General features: G+C 36.1%; 1 protein-coding gene across 4 annotated transcripts in view; it reads right to left on the minus strand.

Annotated features, from left to right (window-relative positions):
* Window positions 1–16439, minus strand: part of LOC131073093 (uncharacterized) — a 154343-nt gene that overhangs the window by 79673 nt on the left and 58231 nt on the right. For all 4 annotated transcript variants that reach the window (XM_058009458.2, XM_058009457.2, XM_058009459.2 and 1 more), the window contains exons 4-8: window positions 4082–4238; window positions 3910–3988; window positions 848–888; window positions 551–667; window positions 265–348 (exon numbers count right to left, since the gene is read on the minus strand). In XM_058009458.2, the coding sequence (XP_057865441.1) occupies window positions 265–348; window positions 551–667; window positions 848–888; window positions 3910–3988; window positions 4082–4238 (478 nt within the window). The remainder of the gene's footprint in view (window positions 1–264; window positions 349–550; window positions 668–847; window positions 889–3909; window positions 3989–4081; window positions 4239–16439) is intronic.

Below are 16439 nucleotides of genomic sequence, written 5' to 3' on the forward strand. Positions count from 1 at the left end.
AAAAGGTTTAATTGGAATGAACTAATATGGATATACTGGCTGCTAATTATTAGCAATTATGTACTGTAGGAAAAATATTACACACCATGTCCAGTTGTTGATAACAAAGACGATCTCAAATTTAACTCAGAGTTTGAAGAATGCTTCACATTTTTATATTCTAACTCTCAGAAGTTCTGGATTTCTACAAAAATGTTTCATATATTTCAAATTCCAGCCCTCATTTTTTCAAGAACTAAACAGAATGTGGTCACCAAAATATACCCAATAAATGTGAGAAACCGTTTAAATTCAGAACTGTACACCTTTATGGACTGCTCCAGAAGAGAAAGAAGATCATCCTTTGGCCTATTTAGAAAAACAATAAAATAGCATTAGAATAATATCAAAACATTTCATCCCACATTCCAAAAACATATTCATATGTATTTTTTAGTGAAATGAGTTGATCACTTGTTTTTGAGCTCACAGAAAAATGTATACTCCTAAGGAAAACAACTAAGCTGTTAAAAAATAAGTCATAAGGCGAAGGCAAGAAAGAAGTCATTACAATTCACATTCATCAAAATATCTCCACCACAGCTTCAAAAAGAATTGTATACCAAAAGCCATACTGGTGAGTTGGTAAAGTGGAGGTCCATATCGCAGCCGTTGCTCTTCCATTGGCCTGAAATATTATAAGATATTACCAAATCACTTATATGAAAGTAAGCATAGCAAATTCAAGTGTACAGTAGTCTTAGAAGGAGAAACTCCACCGTATATTTAAAATGATATGCATTCTGATTGAAAAGTCAAAATTCAAAGAATATAATTTATTTATATCCAGCAAAAATATGCTACTTACCCATTGTGGTCATTTACCTTTCGCACAAAGTCCAAAAGAACCTGCACATAGTTCAGAGATTAGAATCGTTGAATATCTATATCCAATCTCACATTTAATCTAGTATTGGTCACAATCATCCAAATCTTTCCCATTGTTATCAACTCCACTTAACAAAAAACTTGCAATCAAATATGCATAGTTGCAGAAGATTCATGGAACGTTTTCCTATATTTTTTTTATAACAGGTCTTAAAATTTTGAAATCAATATGAAAATTGCCTAATTTTCTATTAGAATAATTAATTCTTTTAGTCAATTACTTTTTTAGTGGTTCTATTAATGATCATTTAGTCAGTTACCTTTTTAGTTCGTCATCTTAGTTGTCAACTTATTTAGCTTTTTAGTTTGTTTAGTCTTTTAAGTGCAACTATTGCTTCTTTTATAAGAACGCATAGTTTGCTTTTTAGTGTTTAGCTTGTTAGCTTTATTTAGCGTTTTAAGCATTTTAGCTTCATGTTGAAGCTTTGGATTAACGATTCGTTCTTTTTAGAACAGCCTCTTCTAATTCTAGTGATCCACGGAAACGCGTTTCCCCCTCCCAGGCCCAAGTCTCCCCGTCCCTGAAACCCGTCCCCAAAACTTTTCCCTTTGTCCCCCCGTCCTTGAAGCCCGTCCCCACGTCCCCCCGTCCCCAACATCCGTGGAACACTGTCTAATTCCTTTATATACTGTTGTATATTCCTAATTAATTCATCTGATTATTCAAGATCATTCAATTATTTTTCATGGTATCAAAGCGAGTCGATGGATTTTTTATAGTGGTAAATTTTTTTAAATTGTAGAACCCTTTTGGAACTTTTTTCCAGATTTTTTTTAATTGGTTTTTAAAAAAAAATCGTCGGTGGTTCGTGGGCTTTTCTAAAGCTATAATTCGACGGATCTCTGTGCAAAATCGTGAAGATTTATTTTCTAGGTTTTGTCGAGGGTTTTTCAGATGGCGTTGTTATTTTCATGCTAGGGTTCGTGGTCAAAAGTTTCTATTGCATTTGATTCAAGTTTTTTTCGAAAAAATTTCTGGGCGGATTTTCGAGAGTTTGCTACATCTGGAAGTTTGCATGTTTGTCTGGAGGCGCAATTTCGACAGCGCGTTTTTCTTTTGATTGGGTGGCCTTCAACAACAATTTCTTGTGTTTATTTTGTGGCATCGCCCGTGCTATTTGCAGGATCCACACTTTCTACTCACAGAGGCACATTTTTTTTCCCCATGATTTATTTTCGCAACGAGTCTAACATTTTCAAGCGTTTTTTTTAACGCCTTTTTTGGGGATATGACTGTGTTTTGTCACATTTTTTTGCGTCAACAGCAGATTTTTTTTTAGTGACAAACTTCATTTTTTCTCTGCCCGCATGTTGTGTTTCTGGGTTTCTCCCCTGTGCATCGGGTCTTTGTTTTTGCGCAGTGGCGAAGGGGATTTCGACTCCCAGTTCAGAGTTTTTGTTTTATTTAGAAACTTTTTTCAGTTTTTACTAAAAAAATTATCCGGTGGTTTTTTTATAACTTTTTATCACTAAAAAAAATTATTCCGGATAATTCTAATTTTTTTTGCCACAAAAAAATTAGTATTGGGTTTTGTTAATTTTTTCCACAAAAATTATCTTTCTAGGTTTTCTAATTTTTTCCACCAAAAATCAAGGGAGAGTTTTGCTTGATTTTTTCCTCAAAAATCAGGTTTCACCGCGTGATGTCAGGTGTTTTGATGCACAACGTTTTGTGGAATTTCACCATTTTTTCCTCAAATTGTTCATAGGGTTTATAATTTTTCCTTAAAAAGTTATCATCTATAATTCACACAGTTTGCGTAGGATTTTGTTAGTCTGAGGTTTTGCCCTTTTTTTCCAGAAAAACGATGATTTGTAACCTCAGATTTATGGGTTTGTCAATTTTGTCCTCAAAAATAGTGAATTCTCTTTTGGGAGGGTTCTTGTTTTCAAGGTTTGACGGTTTTTTTGTCCTCAAAAATCGTGATTCCTCTTTTGGGAGAGTTCCTGTTTTCAGGGTTTGACGGTTTTTTCCACAAAAATTGTGCTTTGTTGCAGTCCTTTTTGGGCCGCACCTGGAGTTAATGGGGCGAACATCTGCAACCATGGTATCTTGCAATCAATTTTGGAGTTGCTGGAGCAAATAGTGCTCAATGCTCTTCTACAAAAGTTTTTGCGGTTTTTATCGAAATCCTATTTGTTACTCATTGGAGGGTTTGCCTATTTTTCCTCAAAATCATGGTTTTAGGCTCAGTAATTCACATGTGAAGGTTGCATCAATCATCCTGAATCAGCTATTCTTGATCATTACCACTTTGCAGATCCTAGGAGGGTCTCCGCAACAACAGAGTGTTCTTGCGATCAAAAGACCTGTAGTGTCTTCTGTCAAGTACTTAGTTGATACAATGACCATTAAGGGAGGGTATTAAGATAATTAATTCTTTTAGTCAGTTATCTTTTTAGTGGTTCTATTAATGGTCATTTAGTTAGTCATTTAGTTTTTTAGTTCGTCATCTTAGTTGTCAACTTATTTAGCTTTTTAGTTCGTTTAGTCTTTTAAGTGCAACTATTGCTTCTTTTATAAGAATGCATAGTTTTCTTTTTAGTGTTTAGCTTTATAGCTTTATTTAGCATTTTAGCTTCATTTTGAAGCTTTAGATTAACGGTTCGTTCTTTTTAGAACACCGTCTTGTAATTCCTTTATATACTGTTGTACATTCGTAATTTATTCATCTGATTATCCAAGATAATTCAATTATTTTTTATTTTCAAGGAAAAAACAGTGCTGCAATTCATTTTAATCAAATTGTTGGAAATAAATTGTCTTGATTCTTTAACTAAAGTAAATCGACAGGCTTCCTTAAGGCTCTGATGCTAGAACTTCCGTGCATCTGTTAAATACAGCATATAGCGATCCATGAAAGTGTAATTCTCATTTAAAACCTTGAAAATTTCACAAATAATTAAAAAAAGATCTTAATTTCTGAATCTAAAATAATGCATTGCATAAGGCAGAAATATCTCAAGTTGCATGATACATACCTCCGGTACTCCAACAAGATACTTTACAATGGTTTTGTAAACCCCCGTTGCAGAGCCAAGTTGAGCAAGTTGTCTTCGCCTGAAAAATCCCAGATAAGAAAATGCTTCTAGTAAAAAAGCACAGCCATCATACAAACACAAAGATATAGTGAAATAACTCTTTGAAATCTACCTATCCATCTGCTGCTTCCACAAGAGACCATATTTGTCACGGATGCTTCCTCCCGAACTAATAACAGCCTCAACTTCTGCTTGTTGCTTTCTTTCTGAACGCTCACGCTGTTGCTTAAGAAGTGTACCTCGAAAATCCTGTGGCATATATGTGACAACTGCAAGTGACAACACTTGGTTAAATAATAAAAAACGGATGGAATTTTGACTCTGGTTCAAAAGCAAGGTTTCATATAATTTCCCTTGTATATCCAATACGAAAATCCTATCCCAACTTCTAGAATTTCAAGAGAAACAGCAGCTTTTGAATGATCAAAGAAAATTTAACAATTTTTAGACACAAGATCTCTAATAAGAATATAATTCTGATCAAAGATTATAATATATAATATGACCAGTAAGCCAATGTAATAAGAGAAGTCACTTGGCTTTCCACCCCATGGTATACATCAAGAGAAATTCCTAGACCATACTGGATGGGAAAAACCTCCACTTTATCTTTAACTAGTAAATTTTGAAGTCTCTAGGGAAAACTACTAAATAATGGATAAAATAATACTTGTCGTCCTAGCCATTAAAGGACCTCCCAATAAAGGCAAAGGTAATAAGGTAAACAACATAAACAGAGTTTGTTGGTCACCTTCCGAGTTAAATGGATGATCCCACAATAGTGTGTCCCACATTTTGGCATAAAAGGAACATTGAAATTGGCATTTTGAAGCAAATTTTCACTATTTGACAATTATAGCAAGCAAATGTTAAAAAATTGAAGATGATATAAGCTAGTGGTTTTTTAGATTGTGTGGATTCTAATTTTTTTAAATACAAAACTTAACGTCATTTTTTAGGCATTTTTAATAACTTAGTTTTTTATACTCTATAGTATTTTTCAAAAATGGCATTTATTTCATAGCACAACTTTTAATAGAAATAAGATAAAATCATAATTTTTTAAAGACATCACAACATTAATATCTAGTGCATTTTTTTATATTTTCTTAAAACAAGGACATCGATATGGAGTGCATAGATTTTTTTTTTTTTTTTCCTAAATGCATAAAACAAGACCCTTATGTTTGGTTTGAAACCTAAGTTCACTAAACAACCCTACAAAGTTTCATGTCATACTGATCCATTTGATGGTCCAAGCCTTGCTTTGAAACAAAAAAATTCTTTAAAAACTTTGTGAGCAAAAGGAGGACGGCATTTAAGGGACCTTCCAATGAAGGACTTTTCACCAAAGGTGAGAGAACCTTCACTCGAAAGACCCACATTAGAAGGTCCCTTTAATAAAGCATTTTGAATATGAAACATTTAAAAATAAAAAAGGGCACCTTTATTTGAAAGTCATGATGACATCACCTTTGAATGAAATGATGACATCACCTTTGAATGAAATGATGACATTACCTTTGAATGAAGGTCCTTCATTCGAAGGTACGAAGGTATATATTCATTTAAAGGTGTTTTCCAATTTTTGGCACCTTAAGCCACTTTTTTACCCCATAACACAACTAGGACACACTATTGTGGGATCACCCATACGTGGTCAATCTAAATTTAAACGTACCCTCAAAAAAAACCTGTCTTGCTAGTGCAAGAGGGATCCTTCAAAGTTCAAGGGAATTTTATATTGCTACCTTCTCCCCTCATTTAAAGGTAGAGACTAACAATAAAGCTGCGACCACTGCAATTATTAAACGAGTAAAATCGGCATGCTTGAAAGTGGCACTCATATTTGCCAAATATCTTTTGGTCTCATATTTGCCATGAAGCCACATAACTTTTGGAAAGTGAAAGGGAAAAATGCAAAAAAAATGGTTCAAAACAGGGGTAGAATCTTACAGTGGTATCAAAGCACAGTTTTTCCTGTCAAATTGTTGGGTGGCTTCAAGATTTTGTTTCAGATTGAAGCATGGAAGGACAGACAATGGTTGGCCAAATTACTTTATGAAACAGGTAGCAAACTCAGTTTACAGTCTCCAGCAAGGAAAGTTGTTCACAACACTTTGATCCAATTAGAAGGATGTTTAAATATTGTAGAGTAGATACCTTCTGATTTGTTGCAATTAGCTCTTGTTGCTTAAGTGACTGCTTTGAGTCAATGCAGGTGGTTGAGACATTCAAATGGTGAGACAGATTGTTGGTTACTGCTTGTTTGATGAAAATCATTAGAATTTTAGCACCACATGGTCCTTATGAAGATAATACAATGGAGGTAATCCAACTAATTGTGGGTAGTCTCCAAGATCTTGGAGACATCAAAAGTCATCATTTTCTAGAAGGGCTACCATACTAAAAATATTGGCAGAAATCAGATTGAATAACCTTATGCTAGATTTGGGAATACATTATTTAATCTACAGCATGTTTCACTATTTTTTGGTCACAATCAAGAAACAACACCATGAAGATATTATTGCAGCCATGAAGACTATTATGGTCATGTCTATTAATTAGAGTGATACTATTTCCCAGCCCCGTATGTCTACGTTGTTGACTATTTTGAGGCAAGACCACGATGTTACTAAAGCTGCTTATGTGTTGATCAGCAAAGTGTTCAAAACATGTGAAGGAAAGCTTAATCTTTTTTTGGATATTGAGGAGAAAAATGCGAGAAAATTTGATGAAGAGATTGCCTTCGACCATGAGGAACATGTTACAGGACTTCAAGATGATTCTTGATAATACATGCAGCTACTAAGGAGGGGGATGTGTGCAACGAAAGTGACAAAACAGCAGCCTTGAATTCACTTTTAGAGCTATCCAATGAAGCTGATAACACTAGTGCAAATTTTGGGATAGTTGAGATCATTAATATACCTTCAAGTGATGGGCATATTGAGAGCAGAGATGATAAAGTCTTCAAATCAGCTAAGAATGATGATTCCATATCTTATTTCAGTGATGATGACACAGATGGTTTTCAGTTTGACTTTCAAACCAAGACTATGGAGAGAGCTGCTTATGATGAGCTCGGTACTAGGGAGTTGGAGAATGATCCATTCACAGAAGCAACCAATCATGAAGAGCATAGTGAGTACACTTTTTCTTAACAGAGCAATCAGCCCTTTAGCACTTGGGATCCGGGTGTGTTTGCACCTAAGTATGAAAATGCTCCTGTTTGGGATGAATTTCCTTTTAACTATAGTGCTGTTCTAACTTCATCTCCACAATTATGCATGGAGGATGGCATTGATCATGTTGTTTATTATCTCGAAAACAAATTTGATTTCACATTGAATTTAGCTGATCTTGAGCAAAGACCTAGTGACCTTGTTCATTTGGATCCACAGTTGACTGTTGATGATGATGAGGCACAGGTGTTTTGGGAAAGCCTTGGAGACTTTAATGATAGGTATGAAAGTTCTGATTTTGGCATGCAACATAACAGCTGTTCACTATCCTTACCTGAACAAGATTGGAAAAATCAGTTTTTGGTGTCTATGGAAAATGAAATGCACACTTTACCTAGCATGGATGACATTTTAAGCCTTGTTGAAAAATTCACCTTCATAACACCAAGAAACCAATATGAGCAAAATATTTCCCTTGCTGATTTGCACATGATCAAGAGCACTATGGAGTGATAACATCAGTTTACTTACACATGATGCAAGATAGAAATGTTGTCACCAAGCTTGTTGATGAGACTTTGTCTATGACTAGGCAGTTACGGGAAGAGGTTAGTGAGCTCAGCATTGAGCTTAATTCCACGAAGCTTGCTTTGGAAAGCATCCAAGAGGTACTTCTTGAAGCAAACAAACAACTCTATGAGGGCAAGCAATTCAAAGAGAAGGAAAATAGAGAAAGGATCAAGGAGATCAATCAGATAATTGAGGTGCTTGATTTCATTTAGGAGTATGATCTTGCATAGTGTCCCAAAAAATCAGAAAATAGGCGTCTGGATCAGCAGGAGGATTGGCCTGATTTTGGAGTTGAGGATAATCTTCAGTTTGTTGATGATCCTTTGTTTGAGTTGGATGTGATTTGTTTATGATAATCCACTCTTCGAGTTGGATGACGGAGACCTAACCAATTTCAATGATCTGAGTGGAATTGATTACAGAATTTGAGACCCGTGTGTAGTTTCTAGCAATGAGGTGTCATCTCAGGATTGGAATAGTAGGCCAAATCCCAGTGCTAGTATTGCTTTCCACTTTCCAATCAGCCTATGTATGACTTCAATTCTTGGTCCACAGATGGATGGGTTCTTCGTATCAACCATAGATGGACTACTCGCCATGTAGTAAAAAACTCACGAGTTTTTTGGCCTGGCGAGTAAACTTGCCATTTACTTGCTAGAAAAACTCGCAGAGTTTTTGGCAAGTTTTTGGCAAAAACTCTACGGCGAGTCCGTGCCAAAAGCTTGCGGACACAGCTGTAAAAGCCAGAATCATCAAAAAAGAGTCATAATTTAATTTTTTGTGTTCTAGTTTGCTGCTCAAGAGGAAAAACACCCTCCCAAGCCTTTCCAACATAATTTGCATCAATTTTAGTCAATTAGAAGCAGATTTCAAGTGGATTTCGAAGCAAAATCAGATTTCCAAGTAGGTTTTCTGATTTTTTTCCAATGTTTTTTAAAACTTTTTATTTATTTTTTGTTGCATCTAGGTTAATAGAAAATCAACAATGGCCTTTCCTAAGTAGTGTAAATGGATTTAGAGTCCAATGAACAAGATTTAACACCATGTTTTGACAATTTTTACTGATTTTTTCACAGTTTTTTCAAGAATCTCTACTTTTCCAAAAAAATTCAAACCATAACACTTTTTTTTTCAACTTTCAATGATGTCTAAAATCATTTAAACTAATTTAGTTAGTTTGCTAAATTTTTTAACTAAAATATAAAATTTGTGTTTTCACTTTGTATATGTAGGTTAACCGTTAATTAGAGAAGATTCTACAGTTGGTTCAGCTTCAGGGTTTGCCCTGTCTGTAGATGCATGCCCATCTGGATATGTAGGCACTCGTCCTAAAGGTGCAAGAGACAAGGCTTGGAAGTATGCCTTTTAAGGACCGGAACCTAGGTCGGTACTATTTATTAAATGTGAAAGATTATTTCATGGAGACATAAATCGCCTCAAATACCACCTTGCAGGCATCAGGTTGCATGATTCTAGGGGATACCTTGGGGCCATAGAGGAAATAAAAAGAGAAATGAATGACATACTTATAGTTGGGGAAGAGAAACGGTTGCAGAAGGAGAGGGCAAAACTAACCATGAGAGTATCCATAGCTGAATCTCAAGGTGCTTCAATCAACCTTGAAAAAGAAGCAACACTTCAGGGCACAGTGGGCTCTCTTCATGGCCCACGTATCTGCAAATCCAACACCACCTCTGCCACCACTTCAGCTACTTCTAGTAGAGCACCAGCTACATCACCATTAGTGTCACAGTCTATAGGTGATCATTTTGTGCCCAGGAACACAGCTGGAGCACAACCATCATTGAAGGCTAGGTGGAATAGGGAGGTGCATGAGAAAAGGGACATCACCCATGCCGATTTTTGGTACTTCAACAACATCCTACTCAATGTGGCAGACAATCCTTATTGGCTTGATTTGGTTACCGCATTGACAATTTCAAGAGAAGGATACAAGGCCCCTTCTCGCAAGGACTTAGGTGGGAGGTTAGTAACTTAGTCCACTTGTTTTAATTTTTTAATGTTCTTGTTTTTTTAATTAAAATTGTGTACTAAGACCTAATTTCACTTTGTACTTGTGGGTTTCTCACAATTGCAGTTGATAGGGGGAGACAAGTGGTTGACGACCAAAGAAAAGAATGGAAAAAATATGGCTGCACTATTCTTTTTGATGAGTGGATAGATGGCAAAAACCCACCATCATTAAATTTTAGGTTGCTTGCAAGAATAATGAGGTGTTCTTGAAATCGGTGGATGCCTCCAACAAGGTGAAAAGTGCTGAAACTTTGGCTCTAATGTTGGAGCAAATTGTCATGGAGGTGGGAGTTGAAAATGCGGTGCAAATAATAACCGATAATGCAACAGCATATATGGCAGGGTGTAGAATCCTCCAAGAGAGACACCCCACTCTTTTTCGAACACCTTGTGCAGCACATGTCCTTGACCTTCTTTTGGAGGACATAGGAAAACTTGATTGGGTGACACTAGTTGTAGAAGATGCAAGGAGGATCACAAAATACATCTACAATCACCCTTGAGTTCTTCACTTGATGAGAAAACACACCAAAGAGAAAGAGTTGGTAAGAGCGAGTGTCACAAGGTTAGCAACGATTTTCCTAATGTTGCAAAGCATTCTTGGTGCATTGATGGCTTTGAAACAAATGCTTGTGAGTCAAGCATAGCTAGACTCACCTTATTCAAAGAAGCTTGAAGGAGAGGTTGTTGCATGCATAGTCTTCGACAACCTATTTGCACAAAAAGCTACATAGATTGTGAAGGTAACTTCAAAACTTGAATATTTAATTATTTTTTATTCAAGTCTCTCATTATTAATTTGTAACTTTAATGATTAATCTTTTTTGTAATTTGTATTTTTCAATTGTAGGTGTCGGAGCCCTGGTTAGACTTCTTCGCTTGGTAGATGGGGATTAAACCCCAATGGGGTATGTTTATGAGGCCATGGATAGGGCCAAGGAGTCTATCAAAAATTACTACAAGGAGGATAGACTCAAATTTGATCCCATCTGGGAAATTATTGATAGGTGGAACAATCAGCTCCACCAACCCATTCATGCAGCACAATACTTCAGTTTTAAGTTTGAGGATTCTTACTCAAATCCCAATGGAGAGGTCATGGAGGGTCTCACTACATGCATTTAGAGGACAATACCTAAGGTTGAGGTGAGAGACCTCATTGTGGCCGAACTCCAAAATTACAAGGAAGCAAGCAGTAAGCTATTCTCTTCAGTGCTAGCCAAGAGAGGAAGAACAACTCAAATCCCAAGAATAATATTTGGAGTCTTTTACATGTATCTTACAAGCTATAAATTTCAAATTTACAAGTTTACAAGCTACAAGTTGTAACTTACAACTATTGATAATTTGATAAACTATGTTTTCACTTTGCTTTCTAACTCTTCAATATTTTATTTTGCAAATGCTTAGTCGTGAAGTTGGGGTGGAAATACTCCAAATCTCAAAAAATTTGCCCTTAGAATCTTATGTCAGCCTTGTAGTTCATCCAATTGTGAGCGCAATTGGAGCTTGTTCAAGGCCAACCACATGAAGAAGAGGAGCAAGTTAACTCAAAAATGCCTTAATGACCTTGTCTTTGTGCAATATAATCTTCAGTTGCGCACAAGGAAGGTAGAGGAAAAACCAACTAGTCTTGGATGATATAGATCCTTATAGTGATTGGACATCGCAGAAGCAGCCTCCATTGTTTACCAAGGATGACATCTATGATTTGGAGAGGCAAGCTATGGAGGAGGGGGATGGATTTGGATTCACACTCAATGACATTGATCGAGATGAGGATGATGAGGAGTCATTGCAAGTGCCAAGAGCAGCTAGAGGCAGAGCTACAACCAGGATGGCTATCGAGCCACAGCCAGTTGTGTCGAGCAAGGAGGCACAGCCACAACAGACTCCTAGGACTAGACCCTCTAGTTCTACCTCTCTCTTAGTTTTTACTAGAGCTGGGAAGACGAAGATGTAATTGTATTGATGTATTTAATTTTAGTTTTACAAAAACTATTTTTTATTTGGCTTCCAGCCATCAACATTCCTCATGAGGATGCGATTTTGTACCCAATTTGCATTTAAATCAATTAAATATATCTAGACTCAACTTGTTTCTTTTGAGTACTCATTTATTGACTGATTGGATGCATCTCATTGAATTTTGCCAAAAAAAAATGCACTTCTAATTAAATTTAAGCAATTTTTTAAGTTCACGAGTTTTTTGCCGAGATTTTTCTCGAGCCTTGGTGAGTTTTTGGTTTTGGCACGTAGTTCAACTATGATATCAACAATTGAGTACTTTATGGTTGAGGTCAATTGGTAGAAGTGATTTGATCATGGGAGATGACTCATCAATTACTTCCATGCTCATATCTTCTATATTTTCAGTGGGATTTCAAATTGTTACCATGTCCTTACACTTCCACATCGATTATGGTGACACCTTTTTATGAGCAAATTCATTTTGAGCCTTGGCAAGCTTTAGGGCAACTAGTTGCAAGTATTTTTACACACACTATTCATTTATTTATTGCTTCAACTCAAGTGAGTGGTGATCACTACAAATAATTCATGGAGATGGTATGCATATTTTCAGATGATGCCTTATTAATTGCAGTGGGTTGGGTGTGTTGGTGTGTTTGAAACCGTTCCTTTGACACTAGGAGGTTAAGTGTCGATGATATGATTTCAAGTTGCGACAGAAAATTCTTTCCCTAGTTGGCAGATTTCAGAGTTATGAAAATGATTCATCTACTTCACTTTTGAGATGTCATGAGAGAATATGTTGAGTTTTATTCTTTATGGCAAAGAAAATTCTCTCTTTTGTTGTCGAGGATCGCAATTGGCAGTGACATTGTTGATCTGGTCTTCTTTGAGATGCCATGGTAGGATGTATTTCATGGTATTAACTTCAGCCCTCTCAGGTATTTCAGTAAGGGTTTTGATGATGTTTACTTTTTGGGGTTCCAGTGGAAGAGAGCACAGTTAGGGCACGATGGTTTGTGAGTAATGATCAAAGTGGCACAACGTTAGCATGGTGGTTCCTTTTTGAGATTGATTTGGAAACCTAGGATCACATTGGTTTGCAATTCAGCCATTGATAGGAGTGAGAGAACCAATATTAACTTTCCAGAGTTTACTCCTATAATGCATCTGGTTGGCTCTCGCGAAGAGCAATTCTCTAAGGAGTTGACTAAGTCTATGCAGTATCTAATTGTTCTTCTTACAAGAGGATTTCTAAAGGTTTCTTGTATTGGTACCTTGCAAGACAATGACTTTAGTAGATGGTACTATAGATCACCTACGTTGACTTGGGACCCTAGGATCGTTCCTGGTTTGTATTGGCATTGCTTGAGGACAAGCAATATTTGGTAAGGGTGGACTCTAATGTCCCTTTTTCCAGGTTCTCTTGTAGTGCAGCTGGTGCTAACTTTCAAAGTTTGTGCCAACCAGTTCTGAAGAGTATTTCAATGTCGCTAATGAGCTCAAAGGATTTATTGAAGTTGTCTAAAACTTTCTAGAGGGATTTCAAACAATTCATCTATACTTAGTATTTATAGTAAGTGTCAGTCTAGACACCGATTTGGTCAGCTAGCAAAGTTACTATATTTGGATAGTCGATGATTGCTGAAATTGATGATATCTTGGCGATGTAAGGTGTTTTGAGATATTATTTTTAAAAACTTTAAAATACAAAGTTAAATTAAATATTTAATTAACATTATTTTATTTAATTAAAGTAACTTTATTTTGGAGTCTAAGGTTTTCAATAATTAACCAAAGTGCTTTTGAGGTGGGCACCAAAATAAGGAGACATAATAAGAATTTAATATTAAATCAAAGGATGCAAAACCCTAATTAAGCCGTTGAGCTTGGAGTTTATAAAAAGATCTTTTGGAGCTCATTTGCAAAATGTTGAGTTTATTAAATTTGATATTTCTCTCTAAGAAAACCTTGCGTGTTACTGGAGATTTGAACTTGATTCATCTCAGCCTTACCGAGGACGAAATCCCTCATGAAGAAAACAAGCTACAGTGATTGAATCCTCATTTTCCCTTTCCCCCTTACATCAAACCTGAAAGAGGAAACATTATGAATCGAGAAGAAGGTGATAATAAAACTCAATCCTACACACTCTTATCTCATAAATGAAAACAACATCAACACTTCATCAATCAAGTTTTTAAAACCCCTTTCAAATCTGGAAATAACTCTCTACGTCTGGAAATGATGATGTTGATTTGAAATCTGGTCAAAATGTAGACAAGATTCGCTCCAAATCAAGATAGCCTAACTCTACCTTGGCTGGAAAAATTGCTTTTAATCAGGGTGTAAATCTGGATATTCATCTTCCTTATGTTTGATTCTGAAAATTCACCCTAAAACATGACCTATTTTGATGCTGATCGCTTCAGGTCTGCTGCAATTCGCACTTAAATGCTAGGAGAATTCGCCCTATGACCTGCTACAGATCGCTTCCTCCAGGCCTTCTCCTTAAAATAGGTTTAATTGCTGTTTGAATGAATGAATATTGAATGATCATCAACTTGCATTTATATGAGTTTGAAATCATCTCAAGGAGGTCGGCCTTTGGTTGTTTCTAATTTAGTTTCATTTTGTTTTAAACTTGAAACCACATGTTTTGTGATGCGAGCAGACCTCATCCTTGTCTTTACAAATCTTGACACGTTTTAGCATTAGTTTCCATTGTTTTATACTTGCAAGTAGGCCATCCTCATGCTTTTAGACAATTCACTCAAGTTTTATACGCTTTGCACCAACCCCTAGGCCGACCTTGATGGGATTCAAGCCCTTTTCACACGTTTCTTCATGCTCAGTCAGCCTCAAACCTCAAAACCATAATTTCGTGGATTTTAAAAGCTTAAGGAAAAAAAATTAATCCTCCACAAATTTCATGGATTTTCATTGCCCATGAAAAAATCCAAAGCATATGATAATTTTGTGGATTTTGAGGTGGTAAGGAAAAATATAAAGCATCTAAAAAATTTGAGGATTTTCTTCCCTCATGGAAAAGATCCTCTTCTTTACTTTTTCGTGGATTATGTAATGTCCCCACTTTGAAATAGAATTTAATAGTAAATAATAATAATAAAATTAAAATTCAAAAGAATAAAAATAAAATTAAAATTAAAATGTAAAAGAATATAATTAAAATTTAATTAAGTTAATGAATGGTCAAAACACATGGATTGAAAAGTGACTCCCTCAAACATGAGCTATAAAAGGGAGAAGATAACCTCATTTGGGAGGGGGATAATTTGGGAATCAGAAGTGCAGATCTGGTTGTGAAAGGTTGTGTCCCTTTCAAAGGGCAGAAATAATGAAGAGTTGCACTCTTTCAAAGGGTGCTAATGGTGAAAGGTTATGTCTCTTGCCAAAGGGCATACATGATAAAGAGGTGCAATCTCTCCCTCACATTGAGAGACATAAGGGAAAGGAATCAAAAGCCTCCAAGGTAGCACCATCAATCAGATTAGTTGAGAACTGTTATTAAGTTACAGGTAGTAACATCCTTGTTCTTGGTGGTATGCATGGGGATTATGGAAAAGAAAGGAAGAAGCATACACAGCAGAGATTATTGAATCACAGGAGAAACATAAATAACAACCTTTAGAGAAAGGAGAAGCATCTTCAGTAATCAGCAAACTGAAGGGATCAAGAACAGCAGACCACCAAGAAATATATATAACAGACTGCTAAATTAGGCGAACTGTGAGAAATTGGAAATATAAAGGACCAGCCAGCATTTACAACCATATTATCAGTTAATGCAGATCTGGTATGATCTTCCCTATTCAAGACTTTATAGCATAATAGAATATAATTGCAGATTGAATGTCTATTAAGATTATACGATACCTATATAATTGCAGATTGAATGTCTATTAAGATTGAAAGTGTTAGAGGTATGCCCTAACTCTATCTATAATAGAGTCCTGAACATTGAAATCTTGAATGGTGAATGGGGTGACAATATCATTTTCTTAATGCACATGCTCTTTTCCTGAAATGGGGGGGTTCGTGGCCGTCTCTATCAAAAATCAGAGCATGGTGTGACGCTATTTGGGGGGAGGGTGTAGAACTAAAAACAATAGAAAATGGCTTTTTCCTGGTTATATGCCCTACTAATATGGATAGGGATTGGATTCTTGACAATGGACCTTTCTTTATGGATGGAAAAGGCTTGAGCATTCTCAAATGGAAGCCAAATTTCAATCCAAACACAGAAACCATCTATAGGGTGCCAATATGGATTAAATTTCCAGAACTGCCTCAGGAATACAAGAACACAGAAACCCTAAAAAAAATAGGAGAAAACCTAGGCTCTTTCAGAAAAGCTGAGGAATTTGTAAACCCTACGGATTTCAGTATGGTCTCACTGATATGCATTGATTGGGACCCGGTGCATAACTTACCGGACACAATAGAAATTAAAATTGGTTCAAGGATCATGGGCGCAAAAGGTGGTCCTGGAAGAAAGCATGGCAACATGCTCGGATTGCAACTCTTTTGCCCATGCTAAAGGGGACTGCAAAATTGGAGACAAAGGAAAGTCAAAAATCCAAGATGAACTGGCAGAGGATATAATCAGACTTTTGAAACAAAAGGACTGGAAACATCATTGGGAAACTTTGGATTGGAATGTTTTGCAACATTCTAGGATGTGTT

Source organism: Cryptomeria japonica, chromosome 7, assembly GCF_030272615.1.
Source record: "Cryptomeria japonica chromosome 7, Sugi_1.0, whole genome shotgun sequence".
NCBI lineage: Eukaryota > Viridiplantae > Streptophyta > Pinopsida > Cupressales > Cupressaceae > Cryptomeria > Cryptomeria japonica.